The 25,864-nt window shown below is 42.8% G+C and overlaps 1 protein-coding gene across 1 annotated transcript in view; it reads left to right on the forward strand.

Annotated features, from left to right (window-relative positions):
• The window catches only part of rimbp2a (RIMS binding protein 2a), a 122,937-nt gene that overhangs the window by 78,028 nt on the left and 19,045 nt on the right, over positions 1-25,864 (forward strand). The window contains 10 exon segments of the mRNA XM_030065921.1: positions 3,457-3,561; positions 6,986-7,036; positions 10,797-11,001; positions 12,451-12,608; positions 14,691-14,770; positions 15,045-15,154; positions 18,172-18,990; positions 20,072-20,095; positions 22,987-23,138; positions 24,368-25,216. Of these exon segments, the coding sequence (XP_029921781.1) occupies positions 3,457-3,561; positions 6,986-7,036; positions 10,797-11,001; positions 12,451-12,608; positions 14,691-14,770; positions 15,045-15,154; positions 18,172-18,990; positions 20,072-20,095; positions 22,987-23,138; positions 24,368-25,216 (2,553 nt within the window).

A 25,864-nucleotide genomic window follows, 5' to 3' on the forward strand; every position in this document is an offset into this window, starting at 1 on the left:
TCTGGACCGCAATGTAGGCTTGTAAAGACACGAGCAGTATTTGCATTGCTACAGTGGGTCGTCCATGTTGGTTATTGTGATTTCGAGCGAGCGTCTCGCACACCCACGTGATCACATTTTACGATGACGTAATGACGTGGCTCTGACTTGGCTCCACTTGGCTCTTGGCCGATGGAAAAGCAAACCGGTTCTTTGTTGGAACCAGTTAAGCACTGGCTCTAGCACCAGCACCGAACTAGCACCAGGTGCTTTTTGGTGGAAAGGGGCAACTGATGGCAGAGGTTACCGTGCAAGGTGCCAAGGTTGCGGTTAGTCGTTGAGTGTCTTGCTCAAGGACACTTTGAAATGCTCTCTGGAGGAGCCGGGGGTCGAACCGCGAACCCACCTGTTACCTCCTGAGCTGCATCGCCCACAGTAACTGACAGAACAACACACTGTAAAGAATATATCCATCTTAACAAGTCATTTAGTCTCATGTTCAGTTGTGAAAATCACCAAATCCTCCAACAGGCTACATACGTACCAACCTTCTAAGAGAACCAGCAGGAGTATTTCCTACATTAGTAGTGCCTACGAACCACAGGAGCGTCTCTAATATGACCTAAAGGACTCAAAAGCCACTAAAAATACTAAAAATACCAACTATTACCTTGCTAATAATATCTAGCTGTCATTGGCTACCTGCGAACACTGCTCAAGCTTGGAATTCAGTCACCTCAGTCGTGTTGATTGACCCGTCCATCCTGGCAAACTCCTTATGTAGATTTTTGTCGCTCCATGAAGCCTACACCACAGTGTTGTCATTTACAGGACCACTAGAGGTCACTAAACTTAACATAACTATAGGTCGTAATAAGCTGCTGTACAAATGACCTATGGGGTCAGTATTTTTCTTAAGATAAATGTAGACAAATCTGTTACTGGGATGAGATAGGATGGGATTTCCACTTGTGAGAATCGGACGAGAATCCCACTTGTTTCCAATGCCAGTCAACCCGTTTCTAGAGTTTTTCCAGTTTATCCAAGTGGGCTAATCCCAGAAAAGAAGTGGGATTGTCTCATCCAGTGAGCAGATTTTTTTTCCTCCACTTGTTTCAAAAATAGCTGCATTTTAACGGAATATGACGGTGAATTAGTTGTTGAGGTGTTTTGCAGATCAGGCAGCGCTCAGGTCAGGTGTGCAGGTTGGTCACAGGGTGTTGCAGAGAGAGACACAGCAGATGGTCCCTGAACAGAAAAGGGTTAAGAGAAAGTTTTTGGGTAAAGCTCCAGTGACAGCCTCTCACCCAGCCCAGTCCTCCGAGCCCTCCGCGGCTTAGAGCTCCTCCCTGATTATGCAAAGCAGCGGCTGCCTGCTCAGGACACCTCGAAGCCACTCCGGGAGGTAAAGAGGCTTTTCTTCTCTCTGAGGGAGAGAGAACAGAAAGAGAAAATGATGAATGTCAGAGCTTTTCTAAGCTGTATTTTCTTCTTAAGCTCTGCGAAACATCTTATGGCCTTAACTCTGTTTCTGCAAGATGTGGCAGCTGCTCTTAAGTCTGTGGATGGATACTGTATAGTCATGACTCGGCTAATTTAGAGACGGGTAGATTTTGGGTTCAGCGTGAGTGATCATGCGTGACGGCTTGCGGGAATCGCAGAGTAGAATTGAATCTACATCATTTTGCAGTGAAGGTTGGAGATCATGGATGCACAGCAGGAGTGATAAATATGATTACCCTACATGGTATAAGACTGTTCTTACCTATACGCAAGAATTATCCTACAGGTTTTGACACCAGTTGGATATGTAAAAAGGGAATTGTTTAAACTGACTCTCAGACCCGTTTTGTAATGTTTTTTAAGCTGCAGTAATCAGTGCGTGGCCATGGTTTGATTGTATAGCTTAGAGTTATCTGAGAGGCAACAGAATGCATACTCCAGGATTTTCTTTTCAATGTTGGTTTTGTCATTTTGAAGCTGATGCAGCCACACTTTTGCTTTGCTTGTGTTTTCATAACCCTCATAACTACAGCGGAACATAATTACACAGGCCCACCAGCTTGTTGTCTTATTATATCTCTGCAGAGAGTAGCGCAAATTTGTTCTCACAAGCCAGCCAGAGACGGAAGAAGAAGAGGCAAAAGAAGTTATATCCTGCAAGTGGTGTTTGATTTTCTGCTTTAACCTTCCTGATCTGCGCTCACATCTGCATTTCTCACCAGAGGTCAGAGTGCAGGATTGCCTGCAGCTCAGTGCTGTTCGATCGGAGTCAGTGCCTTGATCAAGGCTGCTGTGGTCGGGTGGTACCCCGGGCACAGCAGGGGGTACAGCCTCCTGTCAGGGCCACGAGTTTTAACGGCAGATTTTTCATTATTAGTCAGACTCTTGAGTTTATCTTTTCCACCAGGCTGATGCTGTTGCTGGTGCCAAAGCTAGTTCTGCATTGGTGCTTTTGGAAAACCAGTCCGTATTTCGACATATTTCGGAAGCGAATGTTACATAGCGGAAGTGAGGGTGGTTTTGGAAAACACTGACAGAACGCAACTGGAAAGTGGATTGGGCCACATATTTTTGTCTGAACTTGACCCGAGATGGGAGCATGGTAACTTAACCCGACCTGGACCCAAAAGGCATTGTTTTTTTTGTTTTTTTTTTGTTTTTTTGGTGTCTGAACCCGACTTTTTCCTCTATCACTAGGTTTCATTCACCGCCTGATATATAGCCTACGTGTTGCCTTCAGTGTCATCACATAAACTCCAGCACTGTACAGAAAGTTGCCCAGAACAGACAGCAGGTCCATCATATTTATTTATTTTACACTAGAGGTTCAATAAGATGACACCAATGTGACTGAACCCCGCCCAAACCCAAACATAATTTCTAAGTGTTTTGTTCAAAGCCGGCCTGACCCGTTGGGACCCGTTGGGACCTGTTGGATCCAGGCTCAGGTCGGGTATCCACACTCATAACGAAACTGCTTGGCTTACTTTAAAAAAAAAAAAAAAAAAAAAAAAAAAAACTAATTTAATTCTAAAAACTGGATTTCGTCACTGTCGGGTGAAAACCTTGTATCTCCGATTTTGGTAATTTTCATGTTTTAGCTTAATTATATACACGCTTCTCTCTGGGTTCAGAAACTTCTACAACCCTTGCATGGTTATGAAACCTTTGCAGAACCTGATGACATAAACTGAAAAATGCACAGCCGCCTGACGTCAGCGGTTCCATATTTGGGACCAGCAGTTTTGTGTAACTGTGTATTTTTTCAGTGTAAATGCGTGGAACCAGTTCTAGATGAGGGGCCTTAGCTGGCACTGTGTTGGTGGAAAAGTGCCAAAGAGTCAAGTCAAATCTGCCGCCCTCGACACAGTCTCTCTCGGAGATTGCGGCTCAGTAATTCTGCTGAGACTCTGTCCAGAAACTTTAAATTGCGTTCTTGAGCATAACGCCGTCCTGTCTGTCTCTCCTCCCCAGCATATGCACGAGGCTGCAGAGCAGAAGCAGCGGCTGCAGACAGAGCATGAGCAAGCCCTGGTGGCCCTTCACACCAAGCAGAAGGAGATCAATCAACTGCAAAGGGTACGGCCAGATAGGTAAAAGCAAAGATTAAAAAAAAAAAAAAAAAAAAAAATAGGTAATTTGAAGGATGATACTCATGTTTTTGACATAATATGAGTCCTGTGTCACTCGTCCCTCGATAGAGCATGTACTTCATGCCCCGGCTTGTCATCTTTTCCCATTGCTGACGTGTTGGGTTGCCAGTTTGTGCTGAATCACTGCCATGGACTACCAGTGTACTCTGAAAATATAAATAGAATCCCCTCCACTCCCCCCCCCCCCCCCAAAAAAAAATCATCTAATTTCATGAGCAGCGCAGTTTCAAGCACAGCGCTCGTCATTTTGGATTTTCTTTTGAAGAGCACTGTGCCGGAAACATCACTTGTTTAGGTGCTGATAAATTTATGTACCACTGGGAGAAGTTTCCAGCGTGCAGACATCACTTCAGATCTGTGTTTTGTATTGTAATACATGCAGAAAACTTGCAAAATCACAAGGGACTCTTGGACTTCTTAAATTACAAGTGATTTAAATGCTTCTGAGGCTCTCGAAGCGTCTGATATGTTAAATCAGCTCCCGAGGTATTTCAGATATTGAAACATATTCTCTTTTTTTTTTTTTTTTTTTTTAATCCGGCATGACCTGAATTTGTTACTAAAATAACTTAATGCTTGTAAGATCAAAATGCAGTCATGCGATTACTTAATTTTGACCATATCATTAACCAAACTACGCCCAGTCACCCCTGTGGCGAGTACGCTCAAACTGTCAAAACAGAGCCACAGAGACTCCGGCTCACATATCAAAGCAGTGACCTTAAACTCATTTTAAAATTTAAATAAATATATACACGGTGGACAAAGTACACAGCCCCGTTACTGGAGACAAAGTATAGATCCTCCCGGTTTAAATGTTACTCCACTACAAAGTTAAAGTGCTGTTAAAAATAGTAAAGTTTTCAAAAGCTTCATTGTTTTCATGATGCGTTCACAGAACCTCGTAACTCTCTGAAACCACCTGATTAAGGCACTGGCATGCTTGTCAGAGGTGAAAGTAGCCGATTACATTTACTCATGTTAATGTAATTGAGTAACTTTTTTGAGTACTTGTATTTTTTTTTTTTTTTTGGTAAAGTTTTTGGTATTGTTTTTTTTTAATTCAGTAATTTTGCGGTTGCTTAAGTACATTGTTGCTTGAGTTTTGTCCTTCACTGCATCTTAAATCAGATCCATCACACAGAGCAAATGATCAGTGGCAGATTGTGGAACCTTTCACAATAAAATGCTCAGTCAGTAAAGACGAGTAGAGGAACCTGCCTCTGCTTTGCTGGTTCTACTTTTTGTCATTTTCCAAATTTCACAATAAAAGCTGAAAAACTACAAGGAAGAGGTCACAGCTAACATAACAGAAAACAGCTCCAGAAACTTCAGCATGGAAATGTCTCGCTTGCACTTGCAGAGCTGGATGACGTGGTTCCGCTTTTACATCAAAACCAAGGCGAGAGCAGGAGTTGTGATTGGCTCCTCTCTTGCAAGGAACCCAGCGTGTGGCCAATCACATTTTAGAAAAGAAAATTTTAAAAAAAATCAACAGCTGACTTCAACAAAGCTAAGCATTTAACAGTAACGAGTGACAACAACCTGCATAGAAATGTGGCCAAAAGTACAGTTTGTCTTTGAAATGTAGTGGAGTAAAGGTAATACATTTCCAAAAAAACAAATATTAAAACTCATACTGATAAATACAGACACTCAAAAAATATACTGAATTACAGAACTCAAGTAATTGCGCTTTCTTACCGTTCACCTCTGCATACGATCGAGAGTTTGAATCATTGTGACGAATCACCGGACTTTACATGTTTTTTGGCTGTTTCTGTGTGCTGCTGCAGCTTCATGACTGTCTGTCTGTCTGCCTGTCTGTCTGTCTGCCTGTCTCTGTGTGTTTGTGTGTCTGTTCTCTTCAAAGAGAAGCTTTAGCCATTTTTAAAGGAAGAAATATATATATTTTTTTGTTATATCTTGTTGTCCACGTTGTTATTTTGTCCTCTTGCACCCTCAGCTGTCCCGGCGGATGATCCCTCTTTGACTTGGCCCTGCTGAAGTTTTTCTTTCTTTCTTTCTTTTTTTTTTTTTTGTCTTTATAAGGTTTTTCTTGGGAGTTTTTCTTCCTGAGTGTCTCGGTTATGTAAGTCAGCTGGGCTTGTCTGGTCTCTCCAACATGTCGTTTTGTGCCTTCTGCCTTGTTCTGTCTCCCAAGTCTTTTATTTTGTTGCGTACGGATTATTTTTGTTTTGTCGATTGATCGCTGATTAGTCAGTTCTCGGTAGGCTTGTTCTGTGAGAAACCGTCTGAGACAGGCTTGTGATGAAGAGCTGTGGAAACAAACTTAATTTGACTCAGACAATCAGATTAGGAACAGGAAAAAAAAATATTGTGGCTTTCTTGTTGCCATATATAAAAACTGAGAATAGCAGCAGCAGCAGCAGCAGCCCTTGGTAATATTTTGTTAAATGAAAGCAAAACTCTCTTGTCTTTACATCCCAACAACATTGAATCACTGTTTAACACAGATGCAACCAAGGTTATTATAATTTTGCTTCTTTTTTTTTTTATTACTCTTTAGTATTTTTCTTTGTTTTGAACTTCAGTTTAGTTTTAATTAGGTTTTAAAATGCTTCTTTTTTTTTGAATGCTTAGTTTAGTTTTTATTAGTTCCAGTGTTAGTTTTAGTCTTTTTTTGAGGTAATACAGGGTATTTTTCATGGGCGAAATTCAAAACTCTTGCTTGTCGACTGCACCGACAGAAAAAGTCATCTGCTGGTATGAAACTGGCACAGCAAAAATATAATGTATGACATTAATAAACTGACAAAGATGAAAACTAAGGGCATTTTCTCAATACTTTTAGTTTATTTAAGCCAGTTTTGTAAAATCACAATACAGTTTCAGTTATTGTTTTTTGTAAAGCCTTGTTTTTATCTTCAGATTGTTTTTTTTTTCACACCTAGTTTTTGTTATTTCCTCAGTTTTCATTAATGATAATAACCTTGTGTGCAGCAACCATGAAATTAAAATTAAAAATGGAGTTTTTTCTAAGTGTCTGTGAACAGAGCTTTACACCCAAACAGAGGCTTTGCACCGCAGAAGTGAACAGTCACATTCCAGCTCACAAAAACAGGCATTTTCACCCAACTGTCCCACCACTTTTCACCACGAGCGACTCTGCAGACGCCGACACGCCCCAAAATAAATCACTTCCTGTTTATCAGCCCTGTGCCGTCGGTGCCGGGCGTCTCTTCAAGTGCCGGTGCTCTGATCAGCCGGTGAGCCTCCGCCGGGCGATCGGGTTGACAGTATGTCAGCTACATGCTATCTCCTCTGCCTCATGGACTCTGATCACTGTGTCAGCTGTCACTGTGTGTTTCTGTGTGTGTTTTCTGCAGGCGCAGGTTCAAGCTGAGCAAGAGCATGAGGGAGCAGTACACCTGTTAGAGGTACGGCGCACAAACACAGATGTTTACCAAGCTTTACCCGCCGTTGCAGCTCTGAAAAATATTGTTTAAACCCTCTTTTTTTTTCAGCAAATAAATAAAAAAAAACACCATGAGGAAAAGAAAATCCTTGGCATATAAAAGAAGTAGTAGGTGTCATATTAGAGAGGCAAGACATGAAATCATGATCAAAGACATTAAAACCCAGAGCATGACAAAGTCCATTTTCTGTTAAAATAAATATAATTTGACCATCGTTATGTTTTTCAAGATTATAACACAAGATTTAAAATTTTCTGTATGTATCTTATATTATCATAACGTCTTTAATGAAGTGAAGCTGTGATTGACCTGAAATTTTCTGATAAAATAAATATAATTTGACCCTCAATGCATAAACACATTGAGGAGATCATAAAATCGGAACAGTCTTGTTTTTTTTTTTTAGTTATAATAATTTGGCAAAAGGTCATTTTAGCTCACTTTCTGCATCAGATATGTTAAAAAAAAAAAAAAAAAAACATAAAATAAAATTAAAATTAAGAAGTATATACAATAGAGACTAAATATACTAAATATATACACTAAAGACAATAAGGGCTAAGTATATACAATAAACTAACCTAAGAATATGAGATGTTTTTTAGTATGAGATTTTTATGAGATTTTTTTGAGATTTTTTTTTTTTTTTAGCCTAATTTGGCTATTTTTATCCATTTATTTTTATTTATTTATTCATATTTATCATAAAATCTTTGCTCTTTGAAGGCTGTGGCTGACCCGAGATGCTCATTTTGAGGTTTATCCTCTTCTCCTGAGTCTTTATCCTCCTCGTCACAGCTTAGTTAGTTATTAGTTAGGACTTCTCTGTTTAAAGCTTCTCCTCCTCAGAAACCCGGACTGTATCATCTCAGGCCACAGGGATAAGGCACAAGCTGCTGATACACTTTTACACTGGCGAGATTCCATTTTAAGGTTAGAATCAGAGCGTGAGAAGTTGCGGCTTCGCTCCTGAAAACGCAGACGAGAGGAGAGGAACAATCACTCCCGGCGCCTGCATGCAGTCTGACCTTGAGCGCTGCGAAAGCATCCCCGAGATCAAATCACCGACCCGCTGTGCTTCATCACCCGTCTTCAAGATGCTTGTCGCCGCTTCATCTTCTCCAAATTATTTTCTCATTTCATCCTAAATCCTTTTGTCATGAAAATAGAGCCCGGTCTCGTTTAAGCCCGGTTCAAGTGGGGTCGTGTTATTATCCATCTCCGCCACTTAATGCGATTTTGTCGAGCAAGCAGCTGGAATCGGGCGCAGACAAACACAAGAGGGCCCGTGCAAAGGGAGGCTGGCCGGGGAAGCTGCAGCTCCACCGTGCAAAAAGTCACTCCACTCCTCGTAAATAAAGAAAACCGAGACGTCTTTCTCTAGAGTCACGGCGGGTCAACAGAGTGCAGACATAGTGCTTCCATGAAACAAAAACCCCTAGCTTCCAAATCCATTGTCATTATGGCTTTTTTACACTGGAACTCATTTGCATTTACCTCATGCACTTTATGTATTGCTTCTTTGTTTCTGTGCATTGATTTGAATGCTTTGTCTTGTCTTGTAGCACCCACTTTTACATTTATTATAATGCTTTTCAATGATGTTTGCTTTGATTTATGTCATGTTTTATGTCATGTCCTTCAAAATTATCATTATTTGTTTGTTTTTTTTTCTGTTTCCCCTCTTTTTTTTTGTTTTTTTTGTTTTTTTTTTTGTCCGAGCAGAGCAATAAGGACAGAATGTTTCAGGTATTTATTTTCCGTCCTGAACCACAGCACTTCCATCTCCCTGCAGCTGACTGTGTAAATTCCCAATGAATCACTTATTGTAAGCTCCAGAGGCGTTTAGTGCATATTTCATGCTAATTAGGCAATCATACCCATGGTCACTGAATTAGATTGAATTAAATCAGATATCACCGTAATTTTGCCTCCATACTAGACATGCTGTATCACCCCCTTCAGATACCATTACTGATGTATTTTGTATTTCACGCATATTGTGCAACACACACACACACGCTCATTTTCTCCGGCCTTCCTAAAGCCATCGCAACTTGGTAATGGCTCCCTGATGGGTATTCAATCGTCCCCAATCACGGTGTATCTGCTCCCATCTTTCTGCTGAGTCCTCACACTCTCTGGGTGGAGTTTGATCACAAAGCGAGGGTGCGAGCAGCTCTCCCCGTGGCTGCAAAACCCCGCTCGAGCCTCCTTATCTACTGAGAAGCAGGCTGCACCGCCGAAGCCTCCATCTCCAACTTATCATAGGCAACTTAGCACACTGTATGGATGTGTGAGTGAGTGTGTGTGTGTGTGTGGGGGGGTGCATGTGTGTGCGTATAACCTCAACATTTGTTCGCCCAAGTATCTAATTGTTGTCAAGAGTATATAACTTTTATAAGCCTCTTAACTCTTTGCAGCGCTCAGGCTTTGATATGGAGGTGCAGCCGTGTTGTGCGGTGGCGGCGGCGGCGGGGCAGAAAACGGTTCCCCTGCACATGCTCTGATTCGCCTTGCGGTGGTTTTGATACAGCGAGCCGCTCTCGGCTAGAAAATGGCTCTTTTGGGATCCGCTGCTAATTGGGTCCGCTTTTGATTTGCATAAACAGATAAGACACTGGCTGTTCTCCAGAGGGGTCCTATCTGCGGCGAGGTGCTGAACCTACAGGAGATACTTTCATGGCACCGACCGAATTGCTTCAATACTGAGTGTCAAAAAATACCACAGCACTGAAATTATGTACCCTACGCTGTGAGAAACAAGGGTAGGGCTAGTCCATTTCTGCCCCCCAATGTACAATCTACACAAATGCACCTCATAGACTAATTATTGGACCTCAAGGTAATTATATGAACCTTTTTAAGAGCCAAAAAGGTACATATTTGTTCCCAATATGTACCATTTCCTCTAAATGTTAAGGTACAATATCAGGACAGCATTTGTTTGGCCAAATACAATGAATTAATCAGTAAATATTTAAATAGATAGCTAAATACTAAATAAATTAGATAAAATACTATTATAAGGTAGATTTTAACTTGTAGGTTATGGTTTAGTAGCCTTGAAATGAAAGTTTTGTAGATCTGTGAATATGAAAAGTAGGTACTACAATTCTCCAGTCAGTATTGTAGTTATAATACGGCAACAAGAGAGAACTTTATGAGGCACGAACCACAAAGAGACAAATAAGGACAAAATGTTAAAGGTACAAAAGGTGCACCTCAGAGGGTACTGCCCTAGTGACACCTGAAGATACAGTTATGTGCTTTATTTTCTGAGAGTGTACCAAATTTCAATACTTAAAGAGAAAATCCCATCAGCGTCATTTGGCCGATGAGCATGTAGCAGGCTTGCACAAGAGCTAATAATGTGGATGATTGGCAGTCTAATGTTAGATATACACTACATTACACCCAGAGACGTTATAAAATCGATTTTATAATAAAATGGCACTGAAAACAGTATCGTTCCGGACCCAGTAAAAAAGTCAAGATATTGGTACTGGTACCAGTATCGAAAATATCTGAATGAAACCCAGCCCTGGTCCTGTCTGTAGCATTACACATGATGAACTACACACCATAACCAGAGTGAAGGCTTGACACTGATTTCTCTCTCTCTCTCTCTCTCTCTCTCTCTCTCTCTCTTTTCATTTTGCCACTCGATCTTCATTTCCTCCTTCCCTCCATCATCATCATTTCGTCTCGTCTATGGAAGGTCAAGGTTCGCGACCTGGAGCAAAAATGCAGGTCACAGAGTGAGCAGTTCCAGCAGCTGTCCAAAGAGCTGCTGAATTTCCACCTGCAGTCAGATACCGTGGACGTCCTCGGCACCGGTTCCTGCTCCGGCTACCAGATCCCCCTCTCGCCGGAGAAGAGACTCTCACAAATCCTCAACAGACTGGCGACCCAGCCAGAGGCAGGTGGGCCGCTGTTTCTGCCTCACATCTTCATTACACAGTGTAACGATACAGTGCAATTAATGTTATGAGTGTATTGTTGTTTCTAGAGGGTAGAGATAAGGTAGTGCTCCCAAAAAAAAGGTAAAAACTCCCTGTGCTGATGAAGATTTTGGATGTTTTTTTTTTTTTTTTTTTTTTTTTTTTTTTTTTAAAAGGAATACTACAATGTTTTGGACAAAATACCCCTTTTCCACCTTTCCCAGACTGAGACGGGATGTTTGACACCATTTTCACTTCTGTGTGTCCAGTGGTTCAGTTCCTGTGGGTAGCATTTCGTGTTAGCTTAGCATAAACACTTGAAGTCTATGGGAGTCGTTAGCCTGGCTTTGTCAAAGTGAAAATATAAAAACGTGCAGCAGCTCTGAAACTGCCTTATTTACACTGTAAATCATGTGGACATGCAGGCATACTTGTCTTGACTCCATGGTTGTTACATTCTACATTTTTTTTTTTTTTTTACTATTCATTAATTAACACACAAAAATAAGAAAATAAATGAGGAAATGCAAACAACCACCTCTAACATAAGCTTTGCTGTGTTTACTGTGGTGTGTTGCTGAGCTCGCCGATGTGTTTGCTCAGTGGGGATCGGCGCTGTGGCATTGTGCGGCATAATGGGCAGAGCAGGGCACCTACCTGTAACCGTGGTAACACTACCAGGGTTACCGCTTTGACTACCGGCGAGTCGGCCCGCAGATAAAAGCATCCGGTGAATTGGACATGATCAAAAGGCGAGTGATCAGAATGAGAAGAGAGTCCGGCCGCGCTCTAATCTCCTGACAGCCCATTCCTGACCGGAGGTGGATACCAGCGATGAAAATATTGCTTATTCATGATCAATATGTCCCTTAATGGATCACAGGCTTGATGTATGACACCTGTTAATGTGGGTTAACTCATTAGCATTCTAACCTCATGTGTTATAACCCGCAGAGACAGAAAATGCAGCCAAATCAGCAGTGATTTTTTTTTTTTTTTTAGACAGTGTGTGGCAGAGAGCAAAGGTCTGTTTTATCTTTCTCTCCAATAGCAAGAGAGCAGGTAGGCACTGATTCTGCTGTGCTAATGCTGCATGATTATATTCACACCACAAGAAACCCAATGACAGATCCCTGCTGTTGTTGCCTTACTTTGATTTCCTTCAGGGATTCAGCGGATCTCGCACTATTTTAGGCTGCAATTTTCTATTTTCTGCAATTTTCCAGTGTGTTTTGTCTCTGAGGACCACGCTGGTATTTAGCAGCAGAGACGCGTTAGACAGAATTGCTATCCCGCTAGAGCCTTTGCTATAAAGAGTGTTTGTTGTACGCCGCTTCAACAGGAGATCAATAGCCGTGCCGTGAGTGGCGATTGAGAGCAGAAGGAATGACAGGTGCTCTTTTATTTGCTATGGAAATCAATGTTTCCCAGGCGATGAGAGCGTGGCCAATGCAGAGCCACTGATCTCCAAGTTCTTACCCTGCCCACCGCAGACCGGAGACAGAGAGAGAGCCAAGCCGCTGTCCGTCAAATCCAGCACCGTGACAACGGACCGCCCCAGCAGCCCTCGACAGGTGACCCTCTCAGAGGTGAGTCTCAGTGACGCCCATTAACTCAGCTTCATCAAATCTACGGATAATTAGGTGCATCCCGTTATGCGTCACATCATATCATCCCTACAAACCTCTGTGTCTTTGCATAGTCATCTTTCTCACTCTAAATCCTAATTTTGGGTTCTGTTGAATCAAGTGTCTCGTGCATAGATAGATAGATAGATTTATTTCTGGATTAGGATGATAAAACAGCAATCCAAAGGATGACACGCTAAAGTACAAAACTTATTTCCAGCACGGTCCTTGGTGTTACACGCAAGAAACAAATAGACAAGAATCAGACAATGTCAAGACAAAAAACATACAAAATTAGGTGGGAACAGAAGACATCCCATAAAACAAATAAGAAACAATTAACCCTCCTATTATGTTTGGCGTCAATTTGACCCCAGCCAATGTTTAACGTCTCTAAATAAATGATTAACATCATTTTTTTTGCTTCATATTTAATGAGTGTTCCTAATGTAATGGGCACTACCGGGTAAACATGAAATGGACATGATGATATGTTTTCAATGTCCTGTACACACTTTGTAACGCATTGATTATAAATAACAAAAACCTGTACTTAGAAATAATATGAAGCCATTAAAACACTAAAAATTTAAATTTCTTTCCAATTTTAGATCAATCAGTGAGATTTTATGGTGATTTGCATATTTTTCCATTGTCGCATAATAGGAATACTGGATGTATAAGTGGGGGTGGAAGGGGGGAGTTAAGTTTTATTTAAAGGGCTATTTAGGTAATCAACAAAGAAACATAAAGTACTTGACACGTAAACTTTAATAACAATTTTAGTTATAATAATTTCGTGGAAGTTTAAACTACAGGGGTCAAATTGACCACAAATATAAAAGATGTTCAAAAATGTCAACACAACAGGAGGGTTAAATAGCAGTAAACCTATCTAGAATCAATACACATTCACCTTCTTCCATAAAAGTTATGCCTGACCGGCCTTTTAAAAATGTCTCGTGATGTTAGGAGTTTTGTAGCAGTGGGCAAACAATTCCCTGCCATGACACACTCTGGGTACAACGCAGGAGCAGATACTGGCCCTAGTGTTATGACCATGGTGTGTGTGGACCATAGTAACACCAGAGCATAAGTATTAGGGAGCATGTGAGCATTTACAATGTTAAACATATGGTTTAGCTTTTGTTGCTCCACTCTTAGGGGAACAGGAAGTTAGACCAGCTCTTGCAAACTCCTCCCTACCAATATGAGTACGGGGGGAGGGGTGTGTGTGTGTGTGTGTGTGTGCTTTTAACAGGTACCGAATAACATTGTTTTGCATCACTTGGATGGACAGATAATTTCAAATCAGCATGCATGAACGTGCCAGGTGTGAGCTGCTTCACGTTAAACTGCTTTGTTTTAGTTGGGTTTTCATTTGGGATGCACGATAATATGGACATGTTTTTATTGACTCTCTAATGAAATATCGGCATCGGCTCTGAAGTGAAGAATTCTGCCGATGTGACATGCCGATCTGTGAAATAGATTGAATTTGTCCTGGCTGTGGCTCTTGGCATGATTGTCTCAGGGAGAGAATCATCCAAACCTGCTTCCGTGGGATGAATTTTACAGTTTTGTTTGTGAGGAAATGTTCATCTTCACCATTAAAATAAATGTGGCATGTTTTAAATAGTAGTTTACTCTTTTTGTCCAGTGTACATTTTGAAAAGCATTGTATTTCATGTTTGCATCTGCCAGTGGGCCATCACAATATGATAATAATAATAATAAGTTAATTCCACTAAAGGAGGGACTTGATGTTCTCTGCACTCAGGTGGAAAAAATATGTGCATATATTGATATCAGCACCAGCCAAAAGAGCTGGAAAATGTCTGCATAGTGGATATTGGCAATGAAAAAAAAAAAAAAAAAAAAAAAACTCCAGTGTTGCGCATCCCTGGTTCTCATATATTTAAACCCAATGAGGATTTCTACAGCTGCAGCCAACACTTCAATTGCTCTTGAGACGAGCTTTAATTCTGAATGGTGCGTGTGAGTTTGTAATAAGTGTAAGTGGCTCTTGATGTCCTCGTCCAGATGGAGGATGAGGCCAGCCCATCGCCCAGGTCCAAGCCTCGCTACACAGGCCAGGTCCGCCTTTGCACTGCCCGTTACAGGTGAGTAAAGCCCGCTCTCTGCTCCGGTTTCTGCACAGCTGCTCTGCAAACGACAGGCCGCATGAAACGGCTTCTATGGCAGCTTGTTCATTTTACTCACATTGGAGTATTATTGAATCCTGCATATAGCATATAGTGTGTACATTTAATTTTACTACACCATATGCTGTTTTCAAGGTTTAATGTTTTACTGCATGTTTTGAGCAGTTAGTAACATGGATGAATGAATGAATGAATGAATGAAGACATAAAAGAAGACACTTATTCCTTTCAGCTATAACCCATATGATGGACCAAACGAGCACCCAGAAGCAGAGCTCCCCCTGGTGGCTGGAAAGTACCTGTACGTTTACGGCAACATGGACGATGACGGCTTCTATGAAGGTGAGTGAGCCTGAAGTGTCGGGATGAATTTGTCATCGCTGAGCTGGGATTAGAGGAGAGATGACACGCAAAGGCAATTTCAGGCCAGAATCAAAGAGACACCCTGTCGCCCGTGAATCTTGAAAAGGCTAAAGAATGGACTTTTCCCATCAAAATCAGTCTTAAATGGTAAATTGACTGGAACTTAAAATGTCAAAAAATAGAATGGATTACAGTGCAAAGACTGAGAATACAATACTGCATGTTCTATTTAGCTTCTGCGATTTTGCCCCAGTTCCAGTCTGTGGGAGGTAAGGACGATTAGCCGGTGCATCATCACAAGCTAATAATTTCACAAGAGGAAATTAGGAAGATAGGCTCAGGAGTGTGTGTTATATAACAGCCAGCCCCAGGGAATTATGCTGCCTACTGAAACAGACATATGTATGGAAGGTTTAAATACACATACATAGATATCAGGCGTATAACGGTTCAATAAACCCGCAGTTCGGTTTGTATTGTGTTTTTTGGGCCCCGATTTTGGTTTTAGTTCAGTTTGTTTTGTCCATTGGGGAGAAAAAAAAAACCCTCACTAATGTTTCCAATGTTCTCTGTATTTTGTTTCATTTGCAAAAATAACTTTTTTCCTTTAAGAGATTTGGGATAACAGTGTGAAATCAACAAATATTCCTTCAAAGGCAAAAGCCTACTGAGACTGTTTAAAACAAACATAAAAAACCCTTTCAGTGTGTTCATGAATTCATCAGCTCAGTGTGTGCTTATGCCATGAATGTGTGTGTGCACGTTGAAGGGTGTGTTTTATTTTACACCCCTAATGTAGATGAACATGTCCATAAAATATGTTATGCAGGCCCTTTTCAGTCTGTATTTTGCTGTTGTTGCACTACGGAGTGTCCTGAAACTTTGCAGGAACTGAATATGTTCCTGCACCGAAGAAAAAAAGAGAAAATGTGTACATGTTTTGCAACTGGCGATTGAAGTGATTCTTATTCTGATCTCTTTAGAATTATGAAGGCTTCTCCATCGGAGGCGCTCCTAATCCCCCTAGCTAGCCGTCGTCCACAGCCAGCGCAGCCCGCCGCAGCGGCGCTCGGCTGCTGTGATTCACTCGCTGTGGGCGGTGAGATTGCCTGGCATCCTGTAGGATCCTTGTGTTTACCGCTGGGGAGGCAGACTGGGGCCTCAGACCGAGCTGTTGTCAAGATGGGACCTTCGTCCCTTTTAGCTTGATGACTAATCCAACGGGGCTCGGCTTAATCATCAACACACACAAACACAAACACACACATACACATGTATATGCCCACATATACACACAAACACAGAAACACAGAGGGGCTTTTAAGGTCTCTGAGGCCTCTGAGGAAAAAAAAAAAAAAAAGATTGAAGGACGTGAGGATGGGCAAGGAGGACTCAAACTCTTCCCCTTTGGCAGGACATGAGCAAATCTAAGCTATCTTTCGTTTCTTCTTCTTTTTTTTTCTTTTTTTTTAAACTTGCATTGACTGCAGAGCCCTAAATGCTGTTCCTGGAAATGTCGCGAAAGCAGAGACACTAAAGTCCCGCTTCTTAGAAATGTTCAAGAGCAGTGGCCTCACAGTCGCGTGTTTACCTGAGAAACGATAAAGTGCAGTGTGAAGAGCCACCAGGAGCAAATCAGACATCTTAGGGAATAGTATGTATTTATGTATGTGTACACACACACCCACCTCCCACTCACACCCTGCAAGGAAAAGCTCTCTCACCGATCCTCATGTGTATTCTAGTCATTATTTTCATTTTTTCTTCTCCCTCTAAGGTGCCATTAGTGTCGGCTACTTTTAGCAGTTGTTAACATTTGCAGGAGGCATCATTAGGGGCCCCGTTGCGCCTTCATGGAGACAATTGGTGAATGGATAGTGTTTTCTACCAGAAACAGGCTGCATGTTTCACCAGCATGGAAAATGTGCTCATGTGTGACTGTCTGACACTTAAAGCATTCACTCTCAGAGCCAATATTCAGCTTCCAAACACAGTTAAATGTCAAAAACAGACTGTGTGAAAGAGTCGCTCCACGCGCGCCAGCAGTGGGTGAAATCCATTTGAACGAGGAAAAAATCATCTTCATAGATTAGAGTCCACAAACCGCAGTCTCCTAATGTTCCTCTGTTATTGCAGAATCAGTCAGCGGATCCTTTTCATGTCAAACATTGACCCGATTTGAAAATGACCTAAATAAACTCCACTGTGGAAAGTCTGATTGTGCAATAAAAGTCCATTAGCAGACTGCAGTGTGTGGGCTATACGATAAATATTGTTATAGATGCAGAAGGTGCATAGTCATAGAGGAGGATCATTATGTGGGTGGAACCAGCGTGGGAGAAAATAAAAAATCTCCGTAGGACCTCAGTAAATTATTATTACAAGCCACAAAAAATACAAAGTACATTCTAAGATATTTATCACCATATCCTGTGAACCACATGTTGCATCAGAAAGACTGTAAACTCTTCTAGCATGACTTTTCATAATTTCCTTTTCAATTAGTCCTGCCTCACCATGGATATTTAGATGATTAGATATGGCATGTAAAGTGAAAACTTAGGATAGAGTATGCCAATCACTATTGAGGTAAAACGTGCATAATATCGCGTTCATTCATAAATTAATTGTCTTCACCCGCTTTTTCCTATTCAGGGTCACATGGGGCTGCAGATAGATGCAGAATGCAGAATGCAGATAGAAAGATGTTGGCAATGTAGAGTCTCTTTATCCTTCTGACTAGTGTGTCTTTGGAGAGGGAAGAAACCACAACGCCCCAAAAATCCCACAAGAACGCAGGAGGAGCGATCAAACTCCACACAGAGCGGCTGGGAATCGACCGGGGGCTCCTCCTCCTCAGAGAAGACGATGCTGATAATCTATGAGACGTGGCGCCACCCTTAAAACTTTTCAGATGAATACTATTGACGATAACAGTAAATGAATGAATGGGATGATAGGCTGAGTTATTTACTGTGTTTCCTTCTGTGTCTCAGGGGAGCTGCTGGACGGCCAGCGAGGACTCGTCCCCTCCAACTTCGTGGAGTTTGTCCAGGACAAGGAGAAACCAGCGATTCAGGCTGGGGAGGGAGGGGAGGACCTGGGCCCACTGGACCACACACCCCTAAGCCTGATGGGCGTGGATGGAGGGTCGTCCCAGGACGGCCTCCTGGGCTCAGCCAACACCCTGGGACCCTGCAGCAACGGGACGGGGGGGCCCCTGGACCTCGAAGACCTGGCCGAAGACGTTGTGCCTTATCCCCGGAAGATCACCTTGATCAAGCAGCTGGCACGGAGCGTCATCGTGGCCTGGGAGCCTCCGCTGGTGCCCATGGGCTGGGGGAACATCTCCGGCTACAACGTGCTGGTGGACGGTGAACTTCGCGCCACCGTGCCCTTCGGGGGCCGGACCAAGTGTCTGCTGGAGAAGCTGGACCTGGACGGCTGCGTCCACCGCGTCTCGGTGCAGTGCAGCACCGACCGCGGCCTGTCCGACGAGCTGCGCTGCACCTTGCTGGTGGGAGCCAATGTGGTGGTGGCGCCGTGTGGCCTGCGGGTGGACGACATTCAGCGTGACACTGCTGAGCTCTCTTGGTTGCCTAGCAACAGTAACTATGGGCACACAGTGTTCCTGGACGGGGCAGAGCACGCGGCGATGAAGCCGGGAAGGTATAGGCTACGCTTCGTCAACCTGAAGGCCATGACGGTTTACAAGGTGACGGTGGTGGCGCGGCCGCACCAGGTGCCATGGCAACTGCCGCTGGAGCAGAGAGAGAAGAAGGAAGCCGGCGTGGAGTTCTGCACGCAGGCTGCAGGTCAGCAAGGCTCACTTTGACTTCCTGTTTATCCTCCAGCTTCAGCACCATATTAATAACCGCTCCTTATGTTACACAATCAGAGGGTTTTTGTCAACATAGTTTGTTGTTGTCTGCTGAAAAGCTCATATAACCTCCGAGTTTCTACAGGAGCTGAGAAAAACAGCCTTATCTAACTCTGATTACAGTGCATTTTGGACATGACCCTGTGTGTCTTGACAGGGTCTCATCATTTGAAGAGGTGTAGAATGGTGATAACCAACAGATGAAAAACACAAAAACAAACACACATATTTTAAAATGAAAATATTTTTTTTTTTTAAATTGAAATACTTTCATCCAAATCAATTCAGTTCAATCAACTATGTGTAATAAGAAAAAATAAGTTTCTATGACAAAAAAATAATAATAATAAAAAAAATAAATTGATATCAACAAATTGATTAATTAATGATTAATGATACATGATGATAAATTAAGTAGAATCATTTGGAAATAAAGGAAAAACCAGCGGGCTCGTTGCTACACTGGCTGTTGCTGTGTTATGTTAAAGTGACAGGCTGACATGGATTGTTTCTGTTTTATATAATCCTACATTATGTGTTATTCTCATGAGCCAGCATGCAGTTTCTCATTGATTGGTTCGGCTACAAATTGATTGATTTAAAACAGTAAAACAGAAAATACCCAGAAAATATCGAGCCATATTGACGTTCATAAAAAAAATAATCCAGCCCCCGTGAGGTCTCATTTGAACGAACGCAACCCGCTGCCTTATATGAGTCTGACAGCCCTGATCTAAAGCTTTAATTGAAAATAAAAGCACAAAACCAAGTAAAATTGGACTTATAAAGTTTTCAAATGTACACTCTGTGGAAGTCTCTTTAGTTTTCTTTTACATGTTTTGAAAATCCTGTGGCATTACTCTACAAAGCCGATGAATATTGAAAGACTTCTGTATGTGTGTTTGATTGTCCTTTGCTGTGTTAAGGGTTGGGTTGTAGCTCTGTGTTGTGGCCAGCGGCAGCGAGGAGCAGCCCTTGCCTCACCCTGCCATTGTTGTCTGTTGTATTTTGTCCAGGTCCAACACCATATTGCAGAACAGGTCAGAACGCAACACCAGTCCTGGACTAGGTTTCTCATAAGTCTTAGCACTAAATGATCTTTTTCTGTTGGAAAACAATGGGCAGAGATGATACTAGTGCTATGATACTTTTGGGGAGACGGCTATAGTCATGAAACTGAGATTGACTGTGACATAAACGATGCTTGGCATGAGAAATATGAGAAGAGACGGGCAAAATAGCATTTGAGTTCCAGCAATAATAATAAAAAAAAAAAAAGAAGTTTATTTATGAGTGAAGTTGATGTGCACACATCAGCTGAGATGACTAGGAGATCAGATGCATTTTAACGGACCCTACCAGTGATTTTTCATCCACAGCGTAATACAAAATGTCTAAACGTTTCTCCTAATCTTTTCCCAAAGCAGGCAGTCATATTTTAGAGCTGCCATATCATTTCTCCTCCCTTTTCTCCAGCCGTTGGTTTCCATTCATTCCACTGTGATATGAAAATGAACTTTGACTTCAAACTTTCTTCACACTAGTATTCCATCACCGTGATAAAAACGTCCACGTTAATGTTCCTAAAAGCAGCAGCACTGTTGTGTTTGGATGACTTGAAAATAGTCTCTTTACGCAGCCAATTATCACTTCTGTGGTTTATGAATGGCGACGTCTTCGTTAGCCACAGGAGCAGAACATTGTAAGGTTTTTTTCCAGCCCAAATAGTCCAGTCATTTTATGAAAAAACCGAGGACAAATTGCAAGAGAAGCAAACTCAACTGATTTTGTATCCTCAGTTTGTCCTGAGTGAGGGGAAAAAGTCCCAAGGAATCCCATTGGTGGAAAGTTTTGAAAATCACCTATTTATGACCACATATTACCAAAAAACACTGTTTTTAACACACAGGGGAAAGGGGTTCAACTTTTTACTTTCAGATATCACTATAAAAATTCACAAGTTGATTACACACACAAAGACAAGAAAAAAAGTCAATTGCAAGTTCTTTGAATTATTCTGTTTACACATGCATATCACACATTATCTGATTTGATATGCGCTAATAAGGAATATAAGGAATAAATGCCAGAACAGATATTTAAACAGTGAATTAAAAGGTTACTATATATATATATATATAATAACCTTTCACTGTTACATAGTAACCTTTTAATTCAAGGTTACTATATATATAATAACCTTTTAATTCAATGTTTCTTGCAATTTGTCCTAGGTTGACCCCAATTTTGGCCTAAAACTACTGGACTAAAAATTCAAATTTGTACATCGTGGGATTTTGATTATATACTGTGAAATCTTTAGTACCTCCACGTAATTTAGCAAAAATGTGGAGAAATTGCAGTAAATGGGCCAAACTTTCAAAATCACTGGGATGGTCCTTTAATATTTGAAACCCATTTCAAATGCAATTTTGCCTGAGTTTGCTCACTGCCCAGTGCACACCACTAATGAGGCTGCAAACAGAGCACTGTAAGATGTGATCAGCTGTTATTCTGATGAGTCACCTCCTCAGCCTATAGCCTAGCCTCAGTTAACAAACGCTATATAAAGGAGGGCCACTGAAGGAAGTTCTGCCTCTTCTCGTCCGCCGCTCGCTGAAATGACCACACCGTATCCGTGTGCATTTGCTTCTGCCCGAATGCAGCCATCCTAGTTGTGCATGTTTTATCCAGTGACCCAGGAGAGTCGGAGACAACGAATGGATGGCACTCAGTCTCGCTGGAGAGGCTCTTGCTCACACACACAGACAAAATACTCTCCCTCTCGGATGGCCCTGTTTCCTTTTCCTTGAATTTAATCTGCTGTCGTGAGGGGTAATCTGAGATCGTGCAATAGCAGTAGATCATGAAACTACCCAGAGAGAACGATGACACAAGTTCAGAAAGTGTTTTGGAAACGGGAAGCGACGCTACGACGATTTCCTATCACAGCTTTGATTTATGATGGAGTGGACGATTCAGTATGACTTGATTTAATACAGCTTGTGTCACACTCAAAGGCAGAATGAGTAGGACTGGTCGGATGCCGTTTATAAACACAGCATTCAAAGTTGGCCCCTCCTTGCTGGCTAAGCTAAGCTGTTTTCTTTCCTAGGATGGCGAAGGAATGAAATGACTATCCAAGATTTAAAACCTTCCGTTGCCATCCTAGGAAAAAACTTTGTCTGCTCGCCGCTTCGCCTTGCTAGATTTGATATTTTTTTACTCGATCTACAATCCACAATTTTCATAGCTTCCTATTGGATGTGGTGTTGTCCATCTGGCGCCGTGCTGTGCTGTGATTGGCTGGGAGCTACACACCTGCTGCCCAAAGGCCGACGCCCAGAAGAGTCCCGAGCTCAGCAAAACAAGATAATCCAGGCAGAGGGCAGGGACTCTGTAGACACACACACACCAACACACACTGCTAGTAGTGATGATTGAGAGGGATTATTTCTCTATGAGTCTATATAGTAATTTTTCTTTTTTTTTTTAGGAAACTTCTACTTATTCTGCCTTTACGTGACATTTCACAAAATATGTCACAGCACACAGTTTCTCATGAACGTGCCCCACTACCCATCACCACGATCCGCATGGGCTCACACACACAGTGGTCTGTCATCCCGTCACACACGTGAATCACTGTTGGAGCACAAATGAAAAATTAGCTGAGTTTTTTTTTTTTTTTTTTTTTTTTTTTTTTTGTATCCTGAATGCCCCTCGACCCCCCCTCTCTTGTGTGGGCATCTTGTGCATGGTTGTGTGTGTACGTGCATTGATGCATTCGACGAGCGCTCCACGCCCCTCCCTCCTTGTTTGGTTAGTGCCGCTGCACCCGTCATCCTTTGCAGTGAGAGTGTTACGTAAAAAAAAAAAAAAAAAAAAAAAACATATCTCCTGTTTACACGTGTTTTCCTCCCCCCCGCAGGCCCTCCCCTCCCCCCGCAGGACGTGCAGGTGCTCTGTGGCCAGGCTCCAGGGGTCCTGCAGGTCTGCTGGAAGCCCCCCATCCTATCGCCCACAGGGACATCCAATGGTGCAAATGTCATTGGCTACGCAGTCTGTACTAAAGGACAGAGGGTGAGTTAGCAAGCATCACCCGCAGGAATCAAATCCTTAATTTACATTTCAGCCCCGCTTTATTAAAAGAAGGCATGCCGGGTGTTTTTAGAGCGCCATTAATGATGATAAGAGAGCAAATTAAACTGTTCATCCATAATGCGGAGAGGCAGGTTGTTCGCCGGCATATGGGGGATGTAACGCGTATGGGCCTCACACTTCCAAGATGTGCACATTAATGCACGGCTTAAAGCATGGAAAAATGGTTTTATCAGGGTTTTTTACAGATGAGAGGACACATCACAGAGAGGGAGAGAGAGTTAATGTAGTCAGGAGTCTGTGTGTGAGAGTGTGGCATTATGTCATCAGTGGCCTCGGTGCAGTCAGCAGTGCCACCTACCTGTGATTCAGTGCCTGTGCAGGTCCCTCAGTCAGTGGAAGCCAAAGGAAGGTCTCTCGCTCCCTCTGGTGAGCTCCGTGACACAACAACACACCCACAGCTGGGAGGGTCATGTTTGAAATGTAACTACCCTCTTAAAATGTAATGAGGAATTTATATTTACCTCATCAAATTTGATCACTAATTGATTGCTTTATGATTACTTGTTTCGTTGTTAAACAAGCTTTAGTACACTGGACTGTAATGTTAGAGCCCTTTTCTGATTTCAGAAGGAAAATATTGTTGAATTTCCAGAAGTGAAAGGCATTCTTGTCTTGATGTGGTCGGCTGGTTAGAGCGACACACTTTGATTTGATTGGCAGACGAGAGGCGGTGCAAATTCAAACAACGCTCAAAATTCGAGCGCCTGCTTCCAGACGAACGGAGCCTGTCTAGACGTGGAGACGCTCCTACCCCTGATGGTGTCGCACTCAAATTTATCCCACCAGCTTTACTGGTAATCTGCCAGAAAGGAGATATTCCTGCACGGTTAAAAGACGCTGTATTCTGCATATGAGCTTTTTACTGAAAAGAATATGCAAACACCAGCATTTTGATTAGCAACTGTAATTTCATTAGAGTTGTTTTTCTTGCAGATTTAATTTCACGCAACATGTCACTAGTTTTAAGAAAGTCACATTGCAAAGAGGAAGGACATACCATTACATAACCTCTAAATCGGGACTCAGGCTAATTATGCTTGTTATGCTTTTGGCCTCTGGTGGTGGTGATTACACTGATTGTGTTTTGTTGATGAAGGTGATTACACCGCTACTGCTGATGATGTTTTTGTTCCTGTTGAAATGTTCAGATAGCGGAGGTGCTGTACCCGATGGCAGACTACGTTACCGTGGAGCTGACGAGGATTCAGTGCCTGGAGGCCAGGGAGGTCATCGTCCGAACGCTATCTGCACAGGGAGAATCCCAGGACTCCCAAGTCGCCGTCATTCCAAACAACCTGCTCGTGCCTCTACCCCCACTGCCGCTGCCCCCGCCCATGCACCCCCACACAGGCCCCCCTCCGCACCCCCATCCTCAACCCCACCTCCAGTCTCCTCACCTCTCCCACCCCAAGCCTCAACTGCCTGCCCCGCCCCAGGCACATGGACAACCTCTCCCGTCCCACCCTCCGCACCCTCAGCCCCATCCCCGCCTCGCCCACCCAGGAGGCCCCCCTCAGCCCCAGCTTCGACACCCACACCCTCAGCCCCAGCCCTTACATCTCCAGCCTCACCCGTCCCACCAAGGCCCCAGGCCCCAGCACCGACTGCCTCTGCTGCCCCACCCCCAGCCCCACCCCATACCTCAGAGACCAGTAAGTGCCAGAGATCTGGATGCCAAAGAGCAGGCGGCCCACCACGGAGGAACCATTCCACCCGGCCAGCCCGGCTGGGACCCCACCCGCTCTCCGTCCGCCCAGCCCCCGGTGCCCATGCAAGGCCACACCCTGGAGGCCCCCCCCTCTGCCAACCCCCGCTCGCCCTCCCCTCAAAGGATTCTCCCGCAGCCTCGAGGCACTCTCATCCCCGACACCGTGGCCAAGGCCATCGCCCGGGAGGCAGCACAGAGGGTGGCGGCGGAAAGCGGCAAGGTATGATAGGAATGGAAATGTGAAGAAGCGAGACTGCAGCATTCAGTCTCACTGAACACACAACAAACTGTAATGTAACATTACAGATGCCTTTCTGTGATGAAAATGGTATTGGACCGTCACAAAAGGAAAAAAAAAAAAGACCATCAATGATTATCTACCTGTCAGATAAACACCTGGTTGTGAACTCAACTCAGCTCCATTCAACTTAATTTTTATAGCACCTTTTATACAAACATGCAGCCCAAAGTGCCTCAAATTGCAAGATTAAAAGAACACACAAGGACAAAAATAAATGTGAAAACTAAGGCTTTATCAATACTCAAAATAAAAGCCAGATTGAAAAGATAGGTCTTTAGTTTCCTTTTTAAAAACAGCAAGCGAGCTGATATCCAGGGGCACTTTGTTCCACAAATTCATGTCACCTCAGTAATAGAATCACAGAGAAAAAAAAAAAACTATGTGTAACCTTCTCTTTCTTACAGCACGGGCCTCTGTATCACAAATGATCATTTCAATTTGACGCTCCATTTTAACAAATGGTAAATGGTACATGGGCTGCGTTTCTACAGCGCTTTTCTAGTCTGCTGACCTCCCAAAGCGCTCACATTCACCCATTCACACACACATTCACACACTTATAGCAGAAACTACCATGCAACAAATGCACAATCATTTAAAGGGGCTTGTTCAGCCAAGCAAATATAATTGTGAAGA

The sequence above is a fragment of the Myripristis murdjan genome, chromosome 12 (assembly GCF_902150065.1).
Source record: "Myripristis murdjan chromosome 12, fMyrMur1.1, whole genome shotgun sequence".
In the NCBI taxonomy this organism is placed as follows: Eukaryota; Metazoa; Chordata; class Actinopteri; order Holocentriformes; family Holocentridae; genus Myripristis; species Myripristis murdjan.